The following is a 19,539-nucleotide window of genomic DNA, read 5'->3' as shown; positions in this document are numbered from 1 at the left end:
CATATTAATTGGATTAAGATTTTCCAAATGTATTTTGTAAACTTCTTGTTATTGTAGTTTCTAAAAGGCTTTCATCATAATTAACCTAACATCATTGACTTAAAATACAAAATGTCTTAAAATAGATTCAAACAGTGCTCCAGTGTTTAAGTAAAACTTCCTAAATTATTACTTAAAAAAATAAAACATTGCACAAGGATAGAAAGAAATAAGAATATTCAATGAAATAAATAAATGCATACAAAAAACCAGGAGAAAAATAGAGTAGAATTTGTTTTTCATTTATTTATTTATTCATGATCATATATGAACATTATATATTTTATCTACAAAAAAAAGTTCACATAAGGGGTGGATATAAAAACGAATAAAACATTTACATAAAATACATTTAGAAAGAAAAGGGAAATAGAATTCCATATTTCAGAATAAATAATATAGTTATAGTAATGTATTTAATAGTGCGAACATATTGTCTTAATTCATGGTAAACATTGTTAACACTTAGCTTGGAGTCCCCATTCGTTATTATGAATATGAAATGTCCCTAGAATTAAAATGAACTGTACAAAAAACCGTAAATGATCTGCTGTATCCCTGCGACCGCTGACGTACATTACGTCCGCTCCGTTACGTCCACTCCGTAGAAAGCATACGTACAGTGATAATGAAGATGATGATGGAGCTCTGTCTGGTCGACAGTGCTCACTATGATATTATCTGACATCTCCTCTGACATTAGGCACATTCTGCTCGCTTCACACACGATGTGACTGCGGTCACAAATGACCGGAATGTTCGTAGCTAGCTAACGTTAGCCTGTTAGCTTAGCGCTCATCCATCCATCGTGCTACAGCGAGAGAGAGCTCCAGCAGCAGCCGGCCAGCAGCTCCATCTGATCGGCTGCAGCAGCAACACGCCTCCCGGTCTTCTCGAGGAGGAGAGGATGATGATGATGATGATAATGATGATGAGGATGGAGATGATGATGATGAGGCCTTAAATGTCAGACCGGTGTGTTCATTCATCAAATACAGGTACTGTCATTAGTCGTTAATATGTAGTTTATTCAGAATCATAATTCCTTTATTAGTCCCACGGTAAAAGTGGCATAGCAGGTAAAAAAAAGGCAAGCAATGATACACATTAAAGAACACATGAGAGATAAAGGAATAAAAAAGACAAATAAGTAATGAGTGGCAGCAGTTTAAAATAACATATTAAAGTATTGAGACCTTGTACAAATGAAATAGTTGGGACTGTTTTTTTTTTGTATTACCAGACAGCAGTTACATGTTATTACGCTCAGGGACAATTGAAGTGAACATACAGGGGCCAAAAACAAAGACCCTGACCCTGATTATGTGTGATGAAGGTGAGAATTAAGGTAACATTCCAAAATAGAATACATTTTTAATGAACTATAACGTAGGATAAGAAAAAACAATTCAACTCTGAAATGTAACCCTTAGATGCATGTGGGTCGAAAATGACCCGGTGAGGTTTGTTTTCTTTACTTGAATCTCAACTTTTTCAAAATCAAAAAAGATCTGACTTTATTTTAATTTCTGGATTTTTTTCTAAATGTTGACTTTATAACAATTTCCCATTCTTTTTTCAAAATGATCACTTTTTCCTAAAAATTCTACATTTCTTTCAAATTTCTGACATTTTTTCTAAAGTTTGACTTCTAAAAATGTCCCATTATTTTCTCATTATTCTAATTCCTTTTTCATGTGACCCTAATCATCTTCTTTTAATAATTCACATTTTTTGTTTCCACATTTTTTTTGTTTCTATTTTCTTTTCAAACGTCAGATTTTTTTACCTTCAACCTGCAGACATGGCGTCGCAGCTGCAGGTGTTCTCCTCTCCCTCCGTCTCCTCCAGTGCCTACTCCCGCTCAAAGAGGCTCAAAGTGGAGAACCCTGCCTGGGAGACCTCCAACCAACCGGGGGATAATGGTTACTACCAACAGAGCCCGACCCAGGGAGCCGCACCATCCACCTCCGGCTCCAACTTCAACCCGGTGTACAACTCCAACCAGGGGCCCCCGCCATCTTCTGGCTCCCGGGAACAGACGGTGGTGCGGGCGGCCGACAGCACAGGAAGCGTACGCGGACCTCCATCCTCCTCTTCCTCCTCCTCCTCCTCCAGCCGTCGCGTAAAGGATGCAGAGTCCTCCTCCCTCTACCACAAGCAGCACAGCCTGAAGAGGAAGAGTGAGGAGGTGGACAGCAGCGACAGTGTTCAGATCCTGGAGGAGCTCTCGGCCCCCGTGGTGTCAAACCGAACCGGTGGTGGAGGAGGGGGGACGACCACAGCGCAGTCCATAGCACACTCCACCTCCACCACCAAGAGCAGCACCTCCCACAGCGAGGGAGACTACCAGCTGGTGCAGCACGAGATCCTGTGCTCCATGACCAACAGCTACGAGGTGCTGGAGTTCCTGGGACGAGGCACTTTTGGGCAGGTGGCTAAATGCTGGAAGCGCGGCACAAATGAAATAGTGGCGATCAAGATCTTGAAGAACCACCCGTCTTATGCTCGACAGGGTCAAATTGAAGTGAGTATGTTGTTCTGAAATGAATAAATGAATCTAGAAAAAGACAGAAAGTGATTCTCATTATTCAACTCTTAACTTTCCTCTCCCTCTCTCCTCCAGGTGAGCATCCTGAGCAGACTGAGCACAGAGAACGCGGACGAGTTCAACTTTGTCCGCTCGTACGAGTGTTTCCAGCACAAGAACCACACGTGCCTTGTGTTTGAGATGCTAGAGCAGAACCTCTACGACTTCCTGAAGCACAGCAAGTTCAGCCCGCTGTTGCTCAAGTGCATCCGGCCCATCCTGCAGCAGGTGGCCACGGCTCTGATGAAGCTGAAGAGCCTGGGGCTGATCCACGCCGACCTGAAGCCGGAGAACATCATGCTGGTGGACCCTCTGAGGCAGCCGTACAGAGTCAAAGTCATCGACTTCGGCTCCGCCAGCCACGTGTCCAAAGCGGTTTGCTCCACCTACCTGCAGTCTCGATACTACAGGTGAGTCCGTCAGCCTGGACTGTGCCGTTAGAGCTTTAGAAGGTGATCCCATCAAGACGGTTCTGAGGTCTTTAAAGTGGCTTCCTGTGTGTCAAAGAATTAAAAAAACCTGCCTTGAATATTATGTAAAGAACTTGCTTCTTTTTTAAATTTGTGTTGTTTTCTTGCAGAGCTCCGGAGATTATTCTGGGCCTTCCTTTCTGTGAGGCGATCGACATGTGGTCCCTGGGATGTGTCATCGCTGAGCTGTTTTTGGGATGGCCCCTTTATCCGGGGGCCTCGGAGTATGATCAGGTCAGCTGCAGCACTCTCATATATATTAAGGACTTTGACATTGTAGAATTAGCTTATTTTATTTCTTCACGAGTGATAGATTGGAAGATTGATACCAGTTTCTGTTTCCTTTGAAGCTACAGTCAGCAGCCGGTTAGCTGAGCTTAGCATAAGGACTAGAAACCGGAAGGGTAAACATATTAACGTATCTTTACCAGCACATATAAATCTAACACCTAAACATTTATATCTCGTCGGTGTAGAATTACTAATGTTATCTGACAAAAGAAATCCATATGTGGAAAATGTGTGTTGAATTAAGATCTTTCCCCAGTTTAAAAAAATGTAACCCTCTTAAAGGACTTCTGTGGAGACGTGGCAGTCTTTAACACGCCTTGCATAAGTTTTGCATGAGTTTGCATAAGCTTTGTGAAGCTTGGCCAACAGCAAGTTTGCTTGGCTTGAAACAAAAAGCAGGTTTTGGGACAGGTTTGGCAGACTTTCACACCCCCGCACTGTATTATTTCATCTGACAGTCAAACACACCCATCATATGTATTTATTCAAACCCACAAAACCTCATCCAGAGAACCAGCCCTTAGGCGAGGATAACTGTTTGAACAGCTTTGAGTTTGAAAAGTCGTATGCTTAGCGTTCGATTCTGCCTGGCAACTGACTTTTTTCTTCTATTGCCCCCCCCCCCCCTCAGATTCGTTACATCTCCCAGACGCAGGGTCTCCCTGCAGAGTATCTGCTGAGCGCTGGAACCAAGACCAGCCGCTTCTTCAACAGAGGCCCCGACTCCAGCTACCCCCTCTGGAGACTCAAAGTGAGTTACTCTGCACAGATGGAGATTACTTCATCTCATTCAACAGTAATACAGGCAAATAATCAGACGGCAAGAAAAGAAAGTTAGTTGAAGCAGAAGAAGAAATAAGTTATCCAATGACATTGCCGCTGGTCCAAGACCTAAAATATCACGGCTAAGTAAATACAAACTCCATGATTTCAATCCCAAAGATGATATCCAACAAACAGGGGCCCGAAACAACAATACAACGCCAGGAAAAACAAAGCAAAAGTAACCAATAAATAGTGCCTCACATACTATACAATATACAATATACAGTATAGAGATTTTAAATTTGAATCAGCTGACATTTCGATAATAAATCACTTTAAAAAAAAGGCTTCCATGTTATTTATTGTTGTTGCATTACTTTCAGTTAGCTTTTAAGTGAGTTTAAGCGTGTGTTTAAAGTCTGTTTAGTTCATTTCATTGTCTGTATGTAAATGTTGTTATGTGAGGGCACTTTGTAACTTGGTTTGAAAGGTCCTATATAAATAAACTGTATTATTATTATTATGAGTTTATTTTCAAATATCTTTTATTATTATTATTGTTTTATTTGTATTATTGAATACTAACCTATTGAAACTCAATTAAATCTGCGACGGAGCCCATCCCTACAACTTAACCACATCTGCTTCATATATAATCAGACTTTCCAACTGGCTGTTTTGACTGTTTGAATTCTTTCCTCCGGTTCATTCAAAAACATCACACTTCAAATTTATATTTTCAATTTTGAAAGATTGGATTGCAAACACAATTCTGTTTTAAGCTAACAAGTCTATCATCTATCAGTACATATGAAGTGTTGCTGTGGTTACTCCTCTCTGCAGACGCCCTCTGAGCACGAGGCGGAGATGGGCATTAAGTCCAAGGAGGCGAGGAAATACATCTTCAACTGTTTGGATGATATGATGCAGGTGAGAACAGAGCTTCTTTCCTTCCCTATAAACTTTGCACAGTTGACCGTTATGCTAATGCAGAAACCGGGCTGGATCTGCACCTGTGTGTGGCGGGAAGACGTTTGACAAACAAACTGCCTGTCGCTCTGCAGGTGAACATGACAAACCTGGAGGGGACGGACATCTTGGCAGAGAAGGCCGACCGGCGGGAGTTCATAGACCTGCTGAAGAAGATGCTGACGCTGGATGCAGACAAGCGCATCACGCCCATGAAGACGCTGAACCACCCCTTCGTTACCATGACGCACCTGCTGCACTTCCCTCACAGCTCGCAGTAAGTGCGGGACTCGCTGTGCATCAAGACTGTGGCTCGGGTTCTTCTCTGTTCACCATTTTTAATTCATGTCATTTTACAGCGTGAAGTCCTGCTTCCAAAACATGGACATATGCAAACGCAGATGCAGCGCTTTTGAGAACGGAAAGAACATGTTCTCCGGCAGCAGCACCCCGAGCGCAGCCACCAACCTCACCGTCACCTTCAGCAGCCAACTGAACCAGCACAACCAGGTGAGGAAGCTCTCTCCGTCTGCCTCAGGGCCGCGTGGATTCACCCGGTGCAGTTTATACAGCCTTTTTAGTTTAGTTCTCAATCCATTGTTGAAACTGATTTCTCTGAAAAGTAAAACCTGATATAATAAACTAGAATATTGTGTTCTTCTTTTTGACTTTTTGAGTCAGAGAAGGTCCTGTAGATGTAGTTTTTAGATCATTTATTAATGATTAAAAAGTCTTTGTTTTATTATAAACATACACTGGAATTTCTATTTTCGTTTTAGGAAATGTACAATTTATTTTGTGTATGCTATCACTTAAAGCTCCATACAGTAAATCAGATTCAGCAGTTAATCTATAGCATTAATCATTAATCGTTGTAATTCAATACCAGTTAAATGGGATTAAATGTATTTAACAAAGAAGCACATCTGTTATTCGTTAACTGCAATATTTGTAGTTGCATAGCTCATTTTTTTGAGACTTGGTTGACCATTATGGTATTTGAAGTGTATTTCTGTATGTAAATGTGTCTCTAGATTTATGTGCAAGTGGATGTAGATCAGGTGAGATTTATATAAAACAATTTCAAGTTCCCTTAAGCAAGTGGCTCCTTGTACGCTCTGCTTAACTGGACTCATATTTCCAGGCATTGCTTTGAACCTTTTCTCCGCCGTGTCTCCAGATGTCCTCTACAGGAGGCCAGTCTCTGTCCCTCAGCAGCAACGTCCCGCTGCTCAACTACCAGCCCGGCCTTTACCAGCAGGCCACCATCAACATCCCCGGCCTGACGCAGCCCGGCGTCCCGCTGCAGAGCCGCCCCCCCCAGCTCTGCACCCAGAACGAACCCTTTCAGCAAACCCTCATAGTGTGCCCCCCCACCATCCAGGGTGAGAGAGCAAGATGTTAGTGTCAGGGTGCCTCAATTAAATATAAATCACCTTGAAAATGTAAAAAAAACTCTAATTTGACCTTTTTATATTTACAAAAAACTCTGAAAAATACATTTAAACTTTTAAATCCACTCTGAATTATTTGAGTTTTGCTTTCCTTGACTCTGTATGTAGTTTATATTCATATATTTGATAAACACAACACCCACTGCCTCCTTCTTTTGCTTCCAGGTCTCCAATCATCCAGTAAGCCCTCTGGTTTTCCGGTGAGGATGGACAGCTCCGTCCCCTTAGTTCCTCAGAACCAGTCCTCCCAATCCCTGCACATCCAGCCCAGCATGCTGGCACAGGTGGGACACAGTCTTCTTCCAAAAATCTGATTCCAGTATTAAATCCATCAGCACCAGCAGGGATACAATTTAACTCAAGCTTGAGTCACTTGTGTATTCCCGTTTTATGTTCAACCTCAACACCTTTCAGCAGGAAATTCTTCTTCAGGTTTGAGTAGAATATGGAGCAGGTCTGTACTAAATATAAACGCCTCCCCCCCACACCTCCCCCAGGCCTCACTCGACCCCCTGCTGGTGTACTCATCGGTGGCAGAGAGGCCGTCTTTAGGCTCGCCTCAGCTACCAGTTGGCTTGAGGTGTGCTAGTTTTGCCGACTTACTGCCTCCATGCTGGTCAAACGTGGTCATCACGACAGGATGACGTCTCTTATTTCTTCTTCTGTCCTCCTAGCGAGGGACGACGGACGCATGCACAAAATCTGATGATATGCTTTTGCTTTCTGCTTCAGGGGCCAGATGCATACAACTCTTCGTATGCAATCGTTTTAGTCATGAATCTACACAAACGGACATATGAACACACATTATTTTCGTCAGTTTGGTATTGGTTGTTTCTTCTAACTTCCAGTAAATAGCAAATGAACATATTTCACAAAATGTTGAACTACAGTATTCCTTGCAACATACTGACTGCATCACTGTCACATCTAATGGAAAGATGTTCAAATGAAAGACTTTGAAACGCCTCATTTAAACATCTTGTTGCGTTTTGTAAAGCTGCAGAAGCGCCTCCTTCTATTTTTATTGATAAGGTTGAAAAAATGCCAAGAAACAGCTTACTTTCCTTCTCTCCTCGTCCCAGACTAATGCATTCCTTTCACTTTCAGGGGGGGCTCTGCTCTTTCTGGACCGTCTCTGTTTTTCACATGACAATATGACTTTGCATGCTTGGAAACAAACCTGAACCTGAACCTGTATTTTCTTTATTTCCTAAAGTGTCAATCCTGAAGTCTAGGGTTTTCGCAAAGTGTAATATTTGAACGTGTGTGTGTGTGTGTGTGTGTGTGTGCGTGTGTGTGTGTACGTGTACAGCAGGGCTGGCCAGCTGGCACTCAGCAGATCCTCATCCCCTCCACATGGCAGCAGATGCCCGGCATGGCCCTCCACAACCCGGGGCAGAACGTGGTGCCGGACTCCCCCATGGGGGCCCCGCTCTCCGACAGCCAACAACAAGCCCCTGCCTGGAGGTGAGTTTAATCCAACAGGACTCTTTAAGCTTGGATTCAGGTTATTCTGAGGTTAAAACCTGAAGGAAAGTGTATCACTGTGAGCCGAGTCAGTCATAGATAGAGATTGAAATAAGTAAACTGTGTCTGTCCTCCTCATAGGGGTCGTCATGGAAGCCAGTTCGATGGCGTCAGTCACGCTGCCTCCCAAAGCAGCAGCTCCAGACCCCAACAGGGCAAGAGGGCAAAGGCCCGACATGCAGAGAGCAGAGCCAGGTATCCTGCCCTACATCCACATTATCTGCATGGGGGGTGGGGGCTCAGCCATCAATTGTAGTGTTTGTGGTTTGTAAGCTGGCTTCATATCTACTTGTGTACTGGGCTGAGTGATATAAATTAAGCAATTAGTGAAGTATTTAAGTTTCCAATGGAAATACCAAAACGAACAATTGATGCAATCAACAAGTGTGTCTGTGTATCACAGCAAGGTACGTCCTATTCCTCTGCGCCAGGTTTATGGATCCACCTCTGAAAATATTCACAAATAAATATGTTGAGTTTTTTTGTTTGAAACCACGGTGCCTAAAGGCCTTCAAAATGTATATTCATGACCTATTTCAAAACTGAAAGTCCTCAGTAGGAACCAATGAGCTTGGGGCTGAGTGTTGGGAAATAAGTTATCCCGTTTTCTTCAGTTGCCAATCCTTGAAAATAAAACAGAGAATGATTTTTGATTGAAGACAAACGTGAGGGGCAAACCAATTTAGAAAACTAAATCAACAATTCGTTATCTGGTAAACTAATCAATTCATCGACTCACTTTTCAGCTCTTTAAACGACACTGAAGCTTCAAAATTGTAGCTGCCTTGGTACAAAATCCTATGCCAAACAAACACTATTTAGTGTGATCATTAAACATGCTCTATAGCCTTTACTTTGTTTGAACAGATATACAATCGAGCAATTATTGTAATGTTTAACATAATGGTTATATAATATCTAATGCACCCTGAATCAACAGGTGGCAGGATACATCTGCTGCCTGAATATTAAAGTAAAATAAGATCAATATTTGAGATGAAACAGTGATGCAGCATCCTGTCCCCTGCAGGCCTGTGTCCTCGGCCTCTGTGCTCCACAACACTTCTGCTGGAGACCAGTCCCAGCCCATCGTCATCTCAGACACCCCCAGCCCGGCCGTCAGCATCATCACCATCCACAGCGACTCGGAGGACGACGACGACGACAGGAAGTTCCCCGCTGGCTGGTGAGCCCACTTCCTGTCTCTGGGAGGTTTTCATGTGGCTGAAATGGTTGTTTTACACCTTTTATTTTTCCTCTCCTGCAGCTCTGGAGCGAGCCAGCGCACCAACGTGATCAGCTGTGTGACGGTGCACGACTCCCATGACTCCGACTCCTCCAACAGCAGCCCTCTGAGCACCAAGACCCCCCCGCAGCCCGCCCAGTCTCTGGCCGTCATCGTGCCGTCTGTGAAGAGCCAGCCGGGGGAGAGCACGGGTCAGAAAGCTGCAGCAGCTCCAGGTCCTGCAGGTCAGAGACCCCCACTCTGCTCATGTTGATGTTCTCTAGTCTTGATGCAGCAATTATTCTTTTTCCAGGTGCATGACGGTTATATTTTTGCACAAATAGCGTCACAGCCACACACATACAAGCGTCAAATCATCATTTTGAAGGTTTTAAGTTTAAGTGAAGAAAATAATTAATGCATTAAGTGGCATCAATGCATTTAGTGGCATCAATGGATCAAATTCAGGTGCTCTAATAATCATCTCAGCTCTTAAATGATCAAGTTAGACTGACTAATGTTACCTCAAGCACACCTCATCTAATATTTCCTTCGTGCTCACAGTATTTGTTGGCTTTTACACTCGTAGATCAAGCTACTAGTGGCTCTGGAAAATCCAAGAAAGCGTCGACTCAGCAGTCGGGTCGAACAGGAGACTCCAACACTGACCGCCATCAGCGCAACACATCCAGCCGATCTCAGCCTCTCAACCTCAGTCAGGTAACGGCTTTAATTGACTTAATTGACTGGAACTTCACTAAGGCACTTCAGTTTAGGAAAGTCGAATGAATAGTTCAACAGTTTTTCACAGTTATGCACATGTAGGCTGGTTTTAGGACGGATATTAACCAACAGAAATACAGATGCTAACATGAAATGCTCTGTCACACGAGTAGCTACGTGACCTGAAGTGTGAGTATTTCTGACCCTCTCTCTGTTGTTTCAGGTACAGCAGTCTGTGATGTCATCTTCCCTCGACCCAACAGGAAGCAGTATCTCCCTGAGGCGACAGCCCACGTACCCTCCTCCCGTCTCGTCCCACACGTCCTTCCGGCTCCATGAGAACACCCTCTTCAGCTCCACCCCCAACCTGTACGCTTACCCCGCCTCTGCCGCCCTGGCCTCCGTCTCCCAGGCTGTGGACCAGATGCAGGGGGGCCCGTCCCGCCACGGCAGGGCCTTCTCCTCCCTGGCGCTGCTGCAGAAGAGCGGCAGCCTGGGGGTCGCCCCGGCACAGTACGGTAACAACCAAAACCACCAACAGGGGGGGCAGCCTTTTCACCACGCCAGTGCTACTTACCAGAGAAAGCTCAACCAGTTCCCCTACCTGTAAACACGCAGCACCGACCAAATGACCGAGACTAGAGACGAGCACAAGCTCAACGCAAGCGGCTTACTTACGTTTTCTGTTACCGTACTTAAATGTGTTCAAATGTCGTTAAAAATAGTCATAGAAGGTATTTACATTTTAATCGTGGTTTGTTTTGAAGTCTTTTCCAACGTTTCAGTTTTTTGCGTTGCCAGGTACAGTCTCTACAGATTTACAGATGTATTGTCGTGTTGGCTCTGCCCTCCAAATACATTAGATTTGACAAGTGCTGACGCTTAGCTTTAATTTAAGGTTTTCACAACACACATCAGAGGAAGCAAGTAGCCCTTTTTATACAAAGTCTCTATATGTAAAGGGACTAATCATACAGCTGCATATTCTACTACTCCTGATGGTTTGCTATCATGTTATGGCCCCTTTTTTTATTTGAGGGATTAGTGTTGAGGAGAAACAGGAACTTGACTACTTGCTGTGTCGTGCTGTTAATATTATTATTTGTAATCTATATTATGATCTTCAGAAACGTGAAGTTGCTTTTCCACAAACACAATCGCCTTATCTAGTTCAATCCGTCCAATGTCAGCACATCGTGATCCGTTAGGAGTATTAACGTTTTATTTATGTGTGTGTGTGTGTGTGTGTGTGTGTGTGTGTGTGTGTGTTTCCAGAGAAAAGGAGGAAGTGAGCTGTGTTATTGTCTAATTATGTTCTTAAAATGTTACTCATGTTAATTATGTTTCCGTGCTGGCTCTATACTTGATTATAGTTATATGTTTAGTATATAAGATATACATTGGGCATAGAGTACGGTTTGGTATTGCAGTAAGAGGGGATTTTCGAGCTTTTTTTTTACAGTTTTACATTTATTTTTAAGGTTGCATGGGTCGGACATGGAGTAGCATTCAGGATTGGTGCGTTAAAAACTGCAGCTGCATTGATTTTCATCGTCGCTTGCAGATAAATATGAATGTTATATTTAATTTGTAGGACAAACACATTAAGGATATTGGGAAAGTGTTAAACCTGTGTCTTGTGAAGTGACGTCTGTGATATTTAATTGTGTGCTTCAAAATCTGATTGGGCATCACACTATCACATCAGAGCTAATGCGTTCAAAACTGTGGAAAAAAAAGAGGATTTATAGAAATACAAATTGATGTTCAATGTCAAACTGCTTGTAAACAACTCATCGGTTTGGTGGAATGGTGGCTTTTGCTGTGTTGTGAGTGCTACACTACAAAAAACTCACAATGGACCTTAACCCGTATATACGCAATAAAAGCTTCTCAAAACAGAATTTGGGCTCATTGATGATTAAACTGAGGGTTTTCAAACTGGTGTACATCCTAACGAAATACAGAATCCAATCGAGTATAAAAGTCCTGTCCTATCCTTGCATCACTACATCACTGTGTGGTTTGTATGTGAATGTGCAACCGTGTGCGCGTGTGTAAAAAAAAACAGTGGAAACTGAATTTCCCCTTCGGGGGGATTACTAAAGGTCCATCTCCTACGAAAGAAGATTAAGGCCGGTCTTATTTTTATTATGGAGATCTGACCAAAATAAAAACAAATGTTGAGTTCTGAGATTAAAGTCAGAATCCCCAAAAAACTGAATAAAAAAAAAGTCAGAATTCTGAAAAAAAGTCTGAATTTTAGAAAATAAAACTCATAATCCTAAAAATGACAGAATTCTAAATAAAAAAGTCTGAATTCGACAAAAAAGTCAGAATTTAAATAAAACTGAATAAAAAGAAGAAAAGTCAAAATAAAATAAAATAAAAATTTGGGATCAAAAGATAATCTGGATTTAAGAAAAGATTTGGAGAAAACTTGTTTGCTGTTCTTGAAAGAAAGACATGGCAAACCGCTGCTGTGCTATATTACATATATGATGTGTAGTGTATACATGTGACGAGTAATTCGGGGAAAAAATGATTTGAGTTAAACATTGTACTAAACTACATATGTGTATGTAGTTTAGTATTTGGATTATTTGATATGGGCCTAGCACCAACAATAATGGGGTGGAGGACCGTCTGATGTAATTTTGAGACTAAACTCTCAATTCTGAGAAAAAATCTGAATAAGAAAAAACATCAATATTTTGAAAAAAGTTCAATTAAAAAAAAAAAGAGTCGTAATTTTGAAAGAAGTCAGAGGTAAAAACAAAAAAGGATTCAAGTTAGGTTTTGTACTTGATTACATATGTGTATGTAGTTTAGTATTCACAATACATAGTTGTTTTATGTGATATCGGCCTGAGCACCAACAGAAATGGGGAGAAACAGTTGGTAATGTTATTCTAATTCTTTGAGCGTTTGGGGGCTTTTCTGAGGGGCCTAAGATGTTTGAAAACTCATGAAAGATTGCACAGCGATTGGAAAATAGGGTTTTGACAAGGGGGTTTGGCTTGGACGTGGCAAGTTGGTATGGCCGCGCCCACAAACCGATTTCAAAATAAAAGCCAAACCTTGAACTTTCACATCAGTAACTACAGATGTGAAACTGTATGAAAGTGATCCTTATTTCCAGCCATAACAACAAATAGCTAAAGCATGAAACAAACACCAGGAGCTGTTTAATTAATAAGAACTATTTATTGTTTACCAGTAATTGCAATACATTTTTTATAAAGCTGTGTCCCATTTTGTTATCACAAATCTTATGTTACAATCCAAACAGGCCGAGGACCGCGGGATCCGAGCAGAATTGATTAGAAATGCGATAACGTTGTTGTCGTCCATGCATTTTGAAACTCGTGAATCAACCAAAAGACTTCAAATCTTATTTAACAGGTAAAATATGATGGAGAGTCAGCTACCATTCTTTGCAAACCAACACGAGACCAAAATGTAGATGTAGCTATCCAAATAAATACATTCCTCTTCATCTACATCTGAACACAAGCATGAATTAAGATAGCTTTTGAATGAAGAACAAAACAATAGGCCTTTACACACAGGGGACATTTTGACCTATCACACACACACACAGGTGAGTTGTTTTAAGCCAAAATGTCTGCTGGGGGAAAAGGCACACTGTTCTCATATATTACTCTGAAAACAAACTGTGACGTGTGCTGAGCAGGATCCCTGTACATCACTGAGGCTTTTATAACTTTTAAAAGCTATACATCTGTACTGTTACCCTGTTTATAAGTAGGACGGATATTATCTACAATGGGAACGAGCAGAGTTGCAAACAGGTCACCTTTTCTTAGGAAAGACCTTTTTTTTTGGGGCATCTTTTATTTTAGCATCTCTATAGGGTGTGTCCTCTTAGCAGCGTTCATAATATATTCTCTCAGCGTGTCTCTGTGACAGAGGCGTTGCTACGCGACAATTAAGTATTTACACTGTGTACAGACTGGCTAGCAAAAACAAAACGGAAACAAAAAGGAAAGGGCAGATCCTGCAGAATAAATGGTAACATGGCCTCGCTGCGATTTCTCCCCACTGCATCAGGAATGGAAGCGTCTAGTGAGGGTTAACATTTCTCATATGCACACATTTCACAATATCACACAAACACATTTTGATTCAGGGCTGAACCTTTCAAAGAATAATGTCTCACAGACCTTATTGACTTCACTGGCTGGCAGTCCAGGGATGATGGATGGATGTTTTCATAGAGCGGTGCAGGAATGAGTTCTAAAGCCTGGAAAAAAGTTCGCATTTCACCCCTTCTGGATCCCTCGTCAGTGTTCTTTCTAAAGTGATTTTAGTCAGAAATAAGGTCTGTGGTTAAAGAAAATAAGCATACAAACTTGCTTACAAGTAGCTAGATGTCATCACACTGAGATTTAGCCACGGTTAGCACGGCGGTGGTGATGCTATCGTGATGTAGTTTGTTTGTAGCCTAACGTTAGCGTTTAAAAAATCAAGTGTTGTTAATACGTGAAGATTATTCTGCTGAACAGAAAGTGCAAGTATCATTACCGTGTGTATGGCAAAGATCTCATTTTAGACAATATTCAAACTGCAATTTTGTAGAGGGAGCCCTTACGATGCTAACTTCCAGGTCAGCGTACAAAAATCCATCATCCTTGCACCACTCTATTGGAGTCTAAAAAGGGGCTTTCAACACAAAATTGCACACTCAAACATCCCATCATTAGTTTGCCTCCCATCCGGCGTGTCTCTGAAGCAGTTAGAGAGGGGATCTATCGTCTCTAAAACTCCTCGTGAACATTTCTGGCGTAATCCATGAGCTTGCTGCCCGTGAAGTATTCGCTGTACTTGAGAATCTCTTCCAGCTCCAAATTGTGATTCTGATTTTCATCTGCGACGGCAATCATCTGCTTGGCCTCGTTCAGGGCGTTGTGCTCGTTCATCGGGTCCATGTACTCCTGCACCGGAGAAGAGAAGGAAAAAAGTCATTAATTAATCACTTCTTTCCTCAAATATCAGACTTTGTTTTTCAAATTTCACATCCTTAATTCCAGCGAGCCATCATTTCAGTTTAAGACCTTTTGCTTTTTTCCATCACTCACCTCCAGTTCGGCCATGGTCACGATGCCGTCCCGGTCTGAGTCGATGACGTCCTCGAACTCCTTCTTCCTCTCTCGCACCCAGTCGTCATCGATGTCCTGCGCCTGCTGGTTCTCCACGGTGCCCACAGGTAGGGAGATGAACTCGGAGAGAGTCAGCTTCTTATCACCGTCCTGGTCTGCAAGCAAGAACACAATGGACATTTAATTGTGTTACCTCTCTACACAGCTTATCCAAATCCACGATTATATTCAGAATACAAACATATCTGCAGATAGTGACGTATCTACTACTACTTATCACCATGTTTTAATGGAAATGCTCAAATAATGGGCTGTTTTTCTATGAATGAAAGCAAATCAACATAAATGTCATCAGCACTAACTCTGATAATGGGGTTAGTGCATTTAGAAGAGGAAAATGTGTTTCAGCCTCTAAATGTGAAGACATTTTTGATCTTCTTTGTTTTATGTGATAGAAAACATGTAGGCTTTGTGTTTAAAACAAGTCGTTTATCATGTCCCCTTAAACTCTGGGAACTCCTAACGGACATTTGTATGTTTTATCAACCGATGAAATTGTTCCACAGATGAAATGTCAATGGAACAATTTCATTAGTTGCCGCTCTTTAACTTCTTTACTGTCCTTTCTGAGGCCAAATTGCCACGTCGTAATAGTATGGCGTGTTTTTGTTGTGCAGAAAGCATGACCAAACCATGAAAAGGAAGCTACATATTCAAGTTCTGTGTTAAAAACCAGACGAACAACTTTGATCTGCTTTCCCTCCTGTGCTCCGCGAGTATGTTCAACCGTGTAACACAAACTGCATTGACCCAGAACAGGTCACCTTATGAGGATATGAAACTACCCTGCATGTAAACACAGAAGGCATCTAATGTTTTTATATTACCAGTGGACCATAGAACTGGGTGGTTGTCTTGTAGAACAGCTTGTTTAATTACAGTTACTGCCATCAGTGAAGACGATCAGTACTGCTCAGCAACATCGCTCAGACAACCAGGGTCTAACAGGAGTTCAATTCTTTACATAGGATAATACTAATTACTTTGGTGAAGCCTAATCTGTTTCTGCAACTCTGATGAACCATGTTTAAACAGAATAAATACACATTTGAATAAAGCTGTATACTGTAGCCCTGATGTGTGAATGAGTCAACAACTTCCCCATGTCACCCTTAAAGGAGACATTATTTACATGATTACTGTCTCTCCTGCGACACGTTAGCTTTAATGTTCAAAAAGGTCTTTATTTTTCTCACCCTCTGTCTGAAACCAGAGCCCAGACTGCTAGCTTTTGGAATTTTAGACTCTGCACACCATTTACATGCACAAAACCTACAAAACAGGAAATGGAATACCCCTCAGAAGCATAATGGGGCCCCTTCAGTTTGTTTTCCACCGTCTACAAATGGCAATAAGTAGAAACGTACCTAGGTCGCGCACAATCTCCTTGACCATGTATTGCAGCATGCCCTTGCTGTGCTCAGGATGGAGGAAGGACAGGAACTCCTGCTCGTTCAGCAGCTGGTCGTTGGGGTTGTTGTCCGCCTGAAACCAGCGGTCCTTCAGGCTCTCCAAAACCTCCTGAGCTGCAACGGCAAGAACGCGCATCTTACTTGGACTGTCACCTGGAGATCTGCAGCACATATTCTCAGATATTCTTGAAGAAAAAGCATTTCATAAAATGTTATACTTACTTTCCTCATCCAGTTTCAGATCTTCATTATTCTTCACTTTCTCGGCCATTTCCTTCTCGTTGAAACCTTTGCTGGCCAGGAATTTCACTCTGTATTCGTCCCAAGTCACATGACCTAAAGACAAAGCATGAATGGGATTTTGACTCATTTGAATCGTTCATTTGGGGAAGCCTGATTTCCTGACTTGATAACAGTCAGCGTGCTTTGAATGATAAGAGGATGGGATTTTTCTCTCTCACCGTCAGCATCGGGGTCCACGGCACGGAAACTGTTCTTGTTCTCCACCATGGCCTCCTGGAAGTGCTCCTCCGTCTTCTCCATGATCCAGCGCTGCATCTCTTTGGCGCTTACGCTCCTGTCCTTGTTGAAATCAACTCTGTGAAGACAGAATAAAAACAAGAACTGTAGCTTTAACTTATTTGTCAGCTGTAAAGACAGATATGGTTTACTGACTTGTGTCCTTCTTCTGCTTTTCTTGAACGGGTCCGGCACTAACACTTTTAAACATTTCTTTACCATTTAAGGCAAAATAAAGGGCAGAAGGAGGAAGGGGGAGGGAAAGCTTTTCAAATCGTAGCAAAGCATTATGTTGAAGCTGTTTATTGATTTGTAATCCTTCAGAGTTTAGTTTTTTATTGCTGTTTGCATATAGTATTTGATCATTAGTTCAGTTCAATTGTAAAAGGGTTTGAAGGCAGCTTTGGGAATGTAGGCATATATTTGTAGACGTTGAAGGGGTAATTGAGCAACAGAAACGCACATGTTGTTTTTACCATAACGATCGTGTGAAACAGAATAAGCTGCACTATATTCTTGCCTTGACATTGGAGGTATCACTGCGTAAGATTCCCTACCTGGTGACCCAGTAATCGTTTGTATATTGAGTTTGTCTTTATTTGTTTTTGGTTTAGCCGCACTATATTAAAAAGAAATATAGAGAGGCTTTTCACTCATGTTGGCTGAAACAACAGCACCCTGCCTTGTAAGACTAAACTAAATGTTTGCAAAGCTTGTTTTTTTTTCAGCTGAAGTACATTCTTGATCAAAAATGAAACTTTGTATTCACTTGTAAGTTATGTTCAGGTTTCACGATACTCCCTTCTCTTCCGTGCTCTGACACACATCCAGGAATGCTGTATGTCCTGACTGTAAAAGAATGTCTTACTTTGTGAAAATCTCAATCAGCTTCTTCCTGTTCCTCCTCGGCTCTGAGTCCTCCTCGAATTCCTCGATCTCTTTTCCCAGGAAAACCTCCTGGTGGAAGTCCTTGTTGAGGTGGCCGTCCAACTCCATCTTCACCCCGTTCAGGTGGTCCGGGGGAAGAATCTCATTGTCGTCCTTAGGCACGGGAGATTTTTCTTTAGCCGCCGACATGTTGGCCGGCCGCGCGTGAACATCTATGGTGTGGAGCAGGATGCAGAACAGCAGGGACACCGACAGCAGGTTTCTGCACCACAGTTTCCTCCAAACAGCCATAGTTACCTGTAGATGGGAAAAGGTTTCTAGTTATGTGAGCCAAGTCAGTAAATAAAGCCTTGAACTAGAAGAGGGGAATGTGATACCAACGCTTGCTTCCCTCCTTTGAAGCAAACTGTTCTGCTTCATTGTGTTGGGGCTTATGTTCAAGAGAAAATGCAAATCTTAACCATACACTGTATATCAAAGTCTGTTATGATAAAACCTAGATAGAGATTCATCACACACCCTGAACAAACTTTGTTGTTGCTTTCCTCACATGGGATTTTCCCGAATTGCATCACGCCCACTGGAAAATCCCGTTCACTCAACCTCATTCTATGCTTATTTATCTGGAGGACTGGGAAAGTGTGATGGAAGAAGTTTTGTTGTCCTTAAATTAAGTAAAAGTACTCATACCATGCTGTGAAAATAGTCCAGTACATGTTAGAATACTTCATTTCAACCCCTTAACTAAAAGTATGCTGGTATGATGAGGCCGCCTTGTAGCATAACAACATAAATAACCAATGGTGGAAAGTAAAAAAGTACATTTACTCAAGTATACATTTGAGTTACTTACTACTACTTCTACTTTAATACATTTTGAAAGCCAATTCTGAACCTTTTACTCAGGTTCATTTACTTTACAAGTGTATTTAATGGTTACTTTATAAATGCAGATTTTGACACACATTACTTACTTCTTAAATGTGAAGATTTGTTGCTTTTGCTTTAAAATATTTTATAATATTTAAACATACACAGGTACTTTTACCCCTATCACTTAAAGTACATTTTCTTAATCGTACTTACAATATTTGTACTCAAGTACCCTTCTTAATGCAGTACTTTCACTTGAAATTGAGTATTTTTACTCAAATAAAGAGTTTGAATACTTTCTCCATCACTGTAAACACTTTGATAGCTAAACACCAAACATGAACGCTTCCCTTTTATGTTGTGAACGGAAATCTGACGTGTACTTTGAACGCAACACAATTTGGCTGTCAAACCTTGACTTCTTTATTTCACGGTATTTCTTTTCATATAACCTTAAATCATTATACACCAGCAGCTGGTCACGTGCTCAAGAGTCAATTAAATGCTCATCAACGCAAACAACAGTTAGCTTCGTGACGTCATACGAATTATTTTGTAGCGCAGGTGAATCTAAGCTAAATATGCTAACACAAGCTAACAAAACAAGA

General features: G+C 41.7%; 2 protein-coding genes across 4 annotated transcripts in view; one reads left to right on the top strand and one right to left on the bottom strand.

Moving 5' to 3' along the window:
* The first annotated feature begins 668 nt into the window (after positions 1-668).
* hipk1a (homeodomain interacting protein kinase 1a) lies at positions 669-11,960 on the top strand. Of its 2 annotated transcripts, none has more exons than XM_063893412.1 (16): positions 669-1,037; positions 1,842-2,566; positions 2,666-3,039; positions 3,210-3,333; positions 4,022-4,141; positions 4,999-5,085; positions 5,220-5,401; positions 5,484-5,634; positions 6,305-6,509; positions 6,744-6,862; positions 7,894-8,048; positions 8,190-8,303; positions 9,139-9,294; positions 9,376-9,578; positions 9,923-10,053; positions 10,280-11,960. In XM_063893412.1, exons 1-16 carry the CDS (start codon positions 1,004-1,006, stop codon positions 10,664-10,666), a joined length of 3,267 nt encoding a protein of 1,088 aa, XP_063749482.1. In that variant the 5' UTR covers positions 669-1,003; the 3' UTR covers positions 10,667-11,960. The 2 variants fall into 2 exon arrangements, with proteins under 2 accessions (XP_063749482.1, XP_063749562.1); XM_063893492.1 differs by having other exon boundaries at positions 1,819-2,566.
* Positions 11,961-13,243: 1,283 nt separating this feature from the next.
* sdf4 (stromal cell derived factor 4) overlaps positions 13,244-19,539 on the bottom strand; it is a 6,719-nt gene continuing 423 nt past the window's right edge. For both annotated transcript variants that reach the window (XM_063882678.1, XM_063882679.1), the window contains exons 2-7: positions 18,039-18,355; positions 17,113-17,249; positions 16,874-16,987; positions 16,607-16,765; positions 15,159-15,334; positions 13,244-15,014 (exon numbers count right to left, since the gene is read on the bottom strand). In XM_063882678.1, the coding sequence (XP_063738748.1) occupies positions 14,838-15,014; positions 15,159-15,334; positions 16,607-16,765; positions 16,874-16,987; positions 17,113-17,249; positions 18,039-18,349 (1,074 nt within the window). In that variant the 5' untranslated portion in view covers positions 18,350-18,355 and the 3' untranslated portion in view covers positions 13,244-14,837. The remainder of the gene's footprint in view (positions 15,015-15,158; positions 15,335-16,606; positions 16,766-16,873; positions 16,988-17,112; positions 17,250-18,038; positions 18,356-19,539) is intronic.

The sequence above is a fragment of the Eleginops maclovinus genome, chromosome 1 (genome assembly GCF_036324505.1).
Source record: "Eleginops maclovinus isolate JMC-PN-2008 ecotype Puerto Natales chromosome 1, JC_Emac_rtc_rv5, whole genome shotgun sequence".
NCBI lineage: Eukaryota > Metazoa > Chordata > Actinopteri > Perciformes > Eleginopidae > Eleginops > Eleginops maclovinus.
The sequence above is the reverse complement of the archived record's forward strand: the minus strand, read 5'-3'. Positions and strand labels throughout refer to the sequence as shown.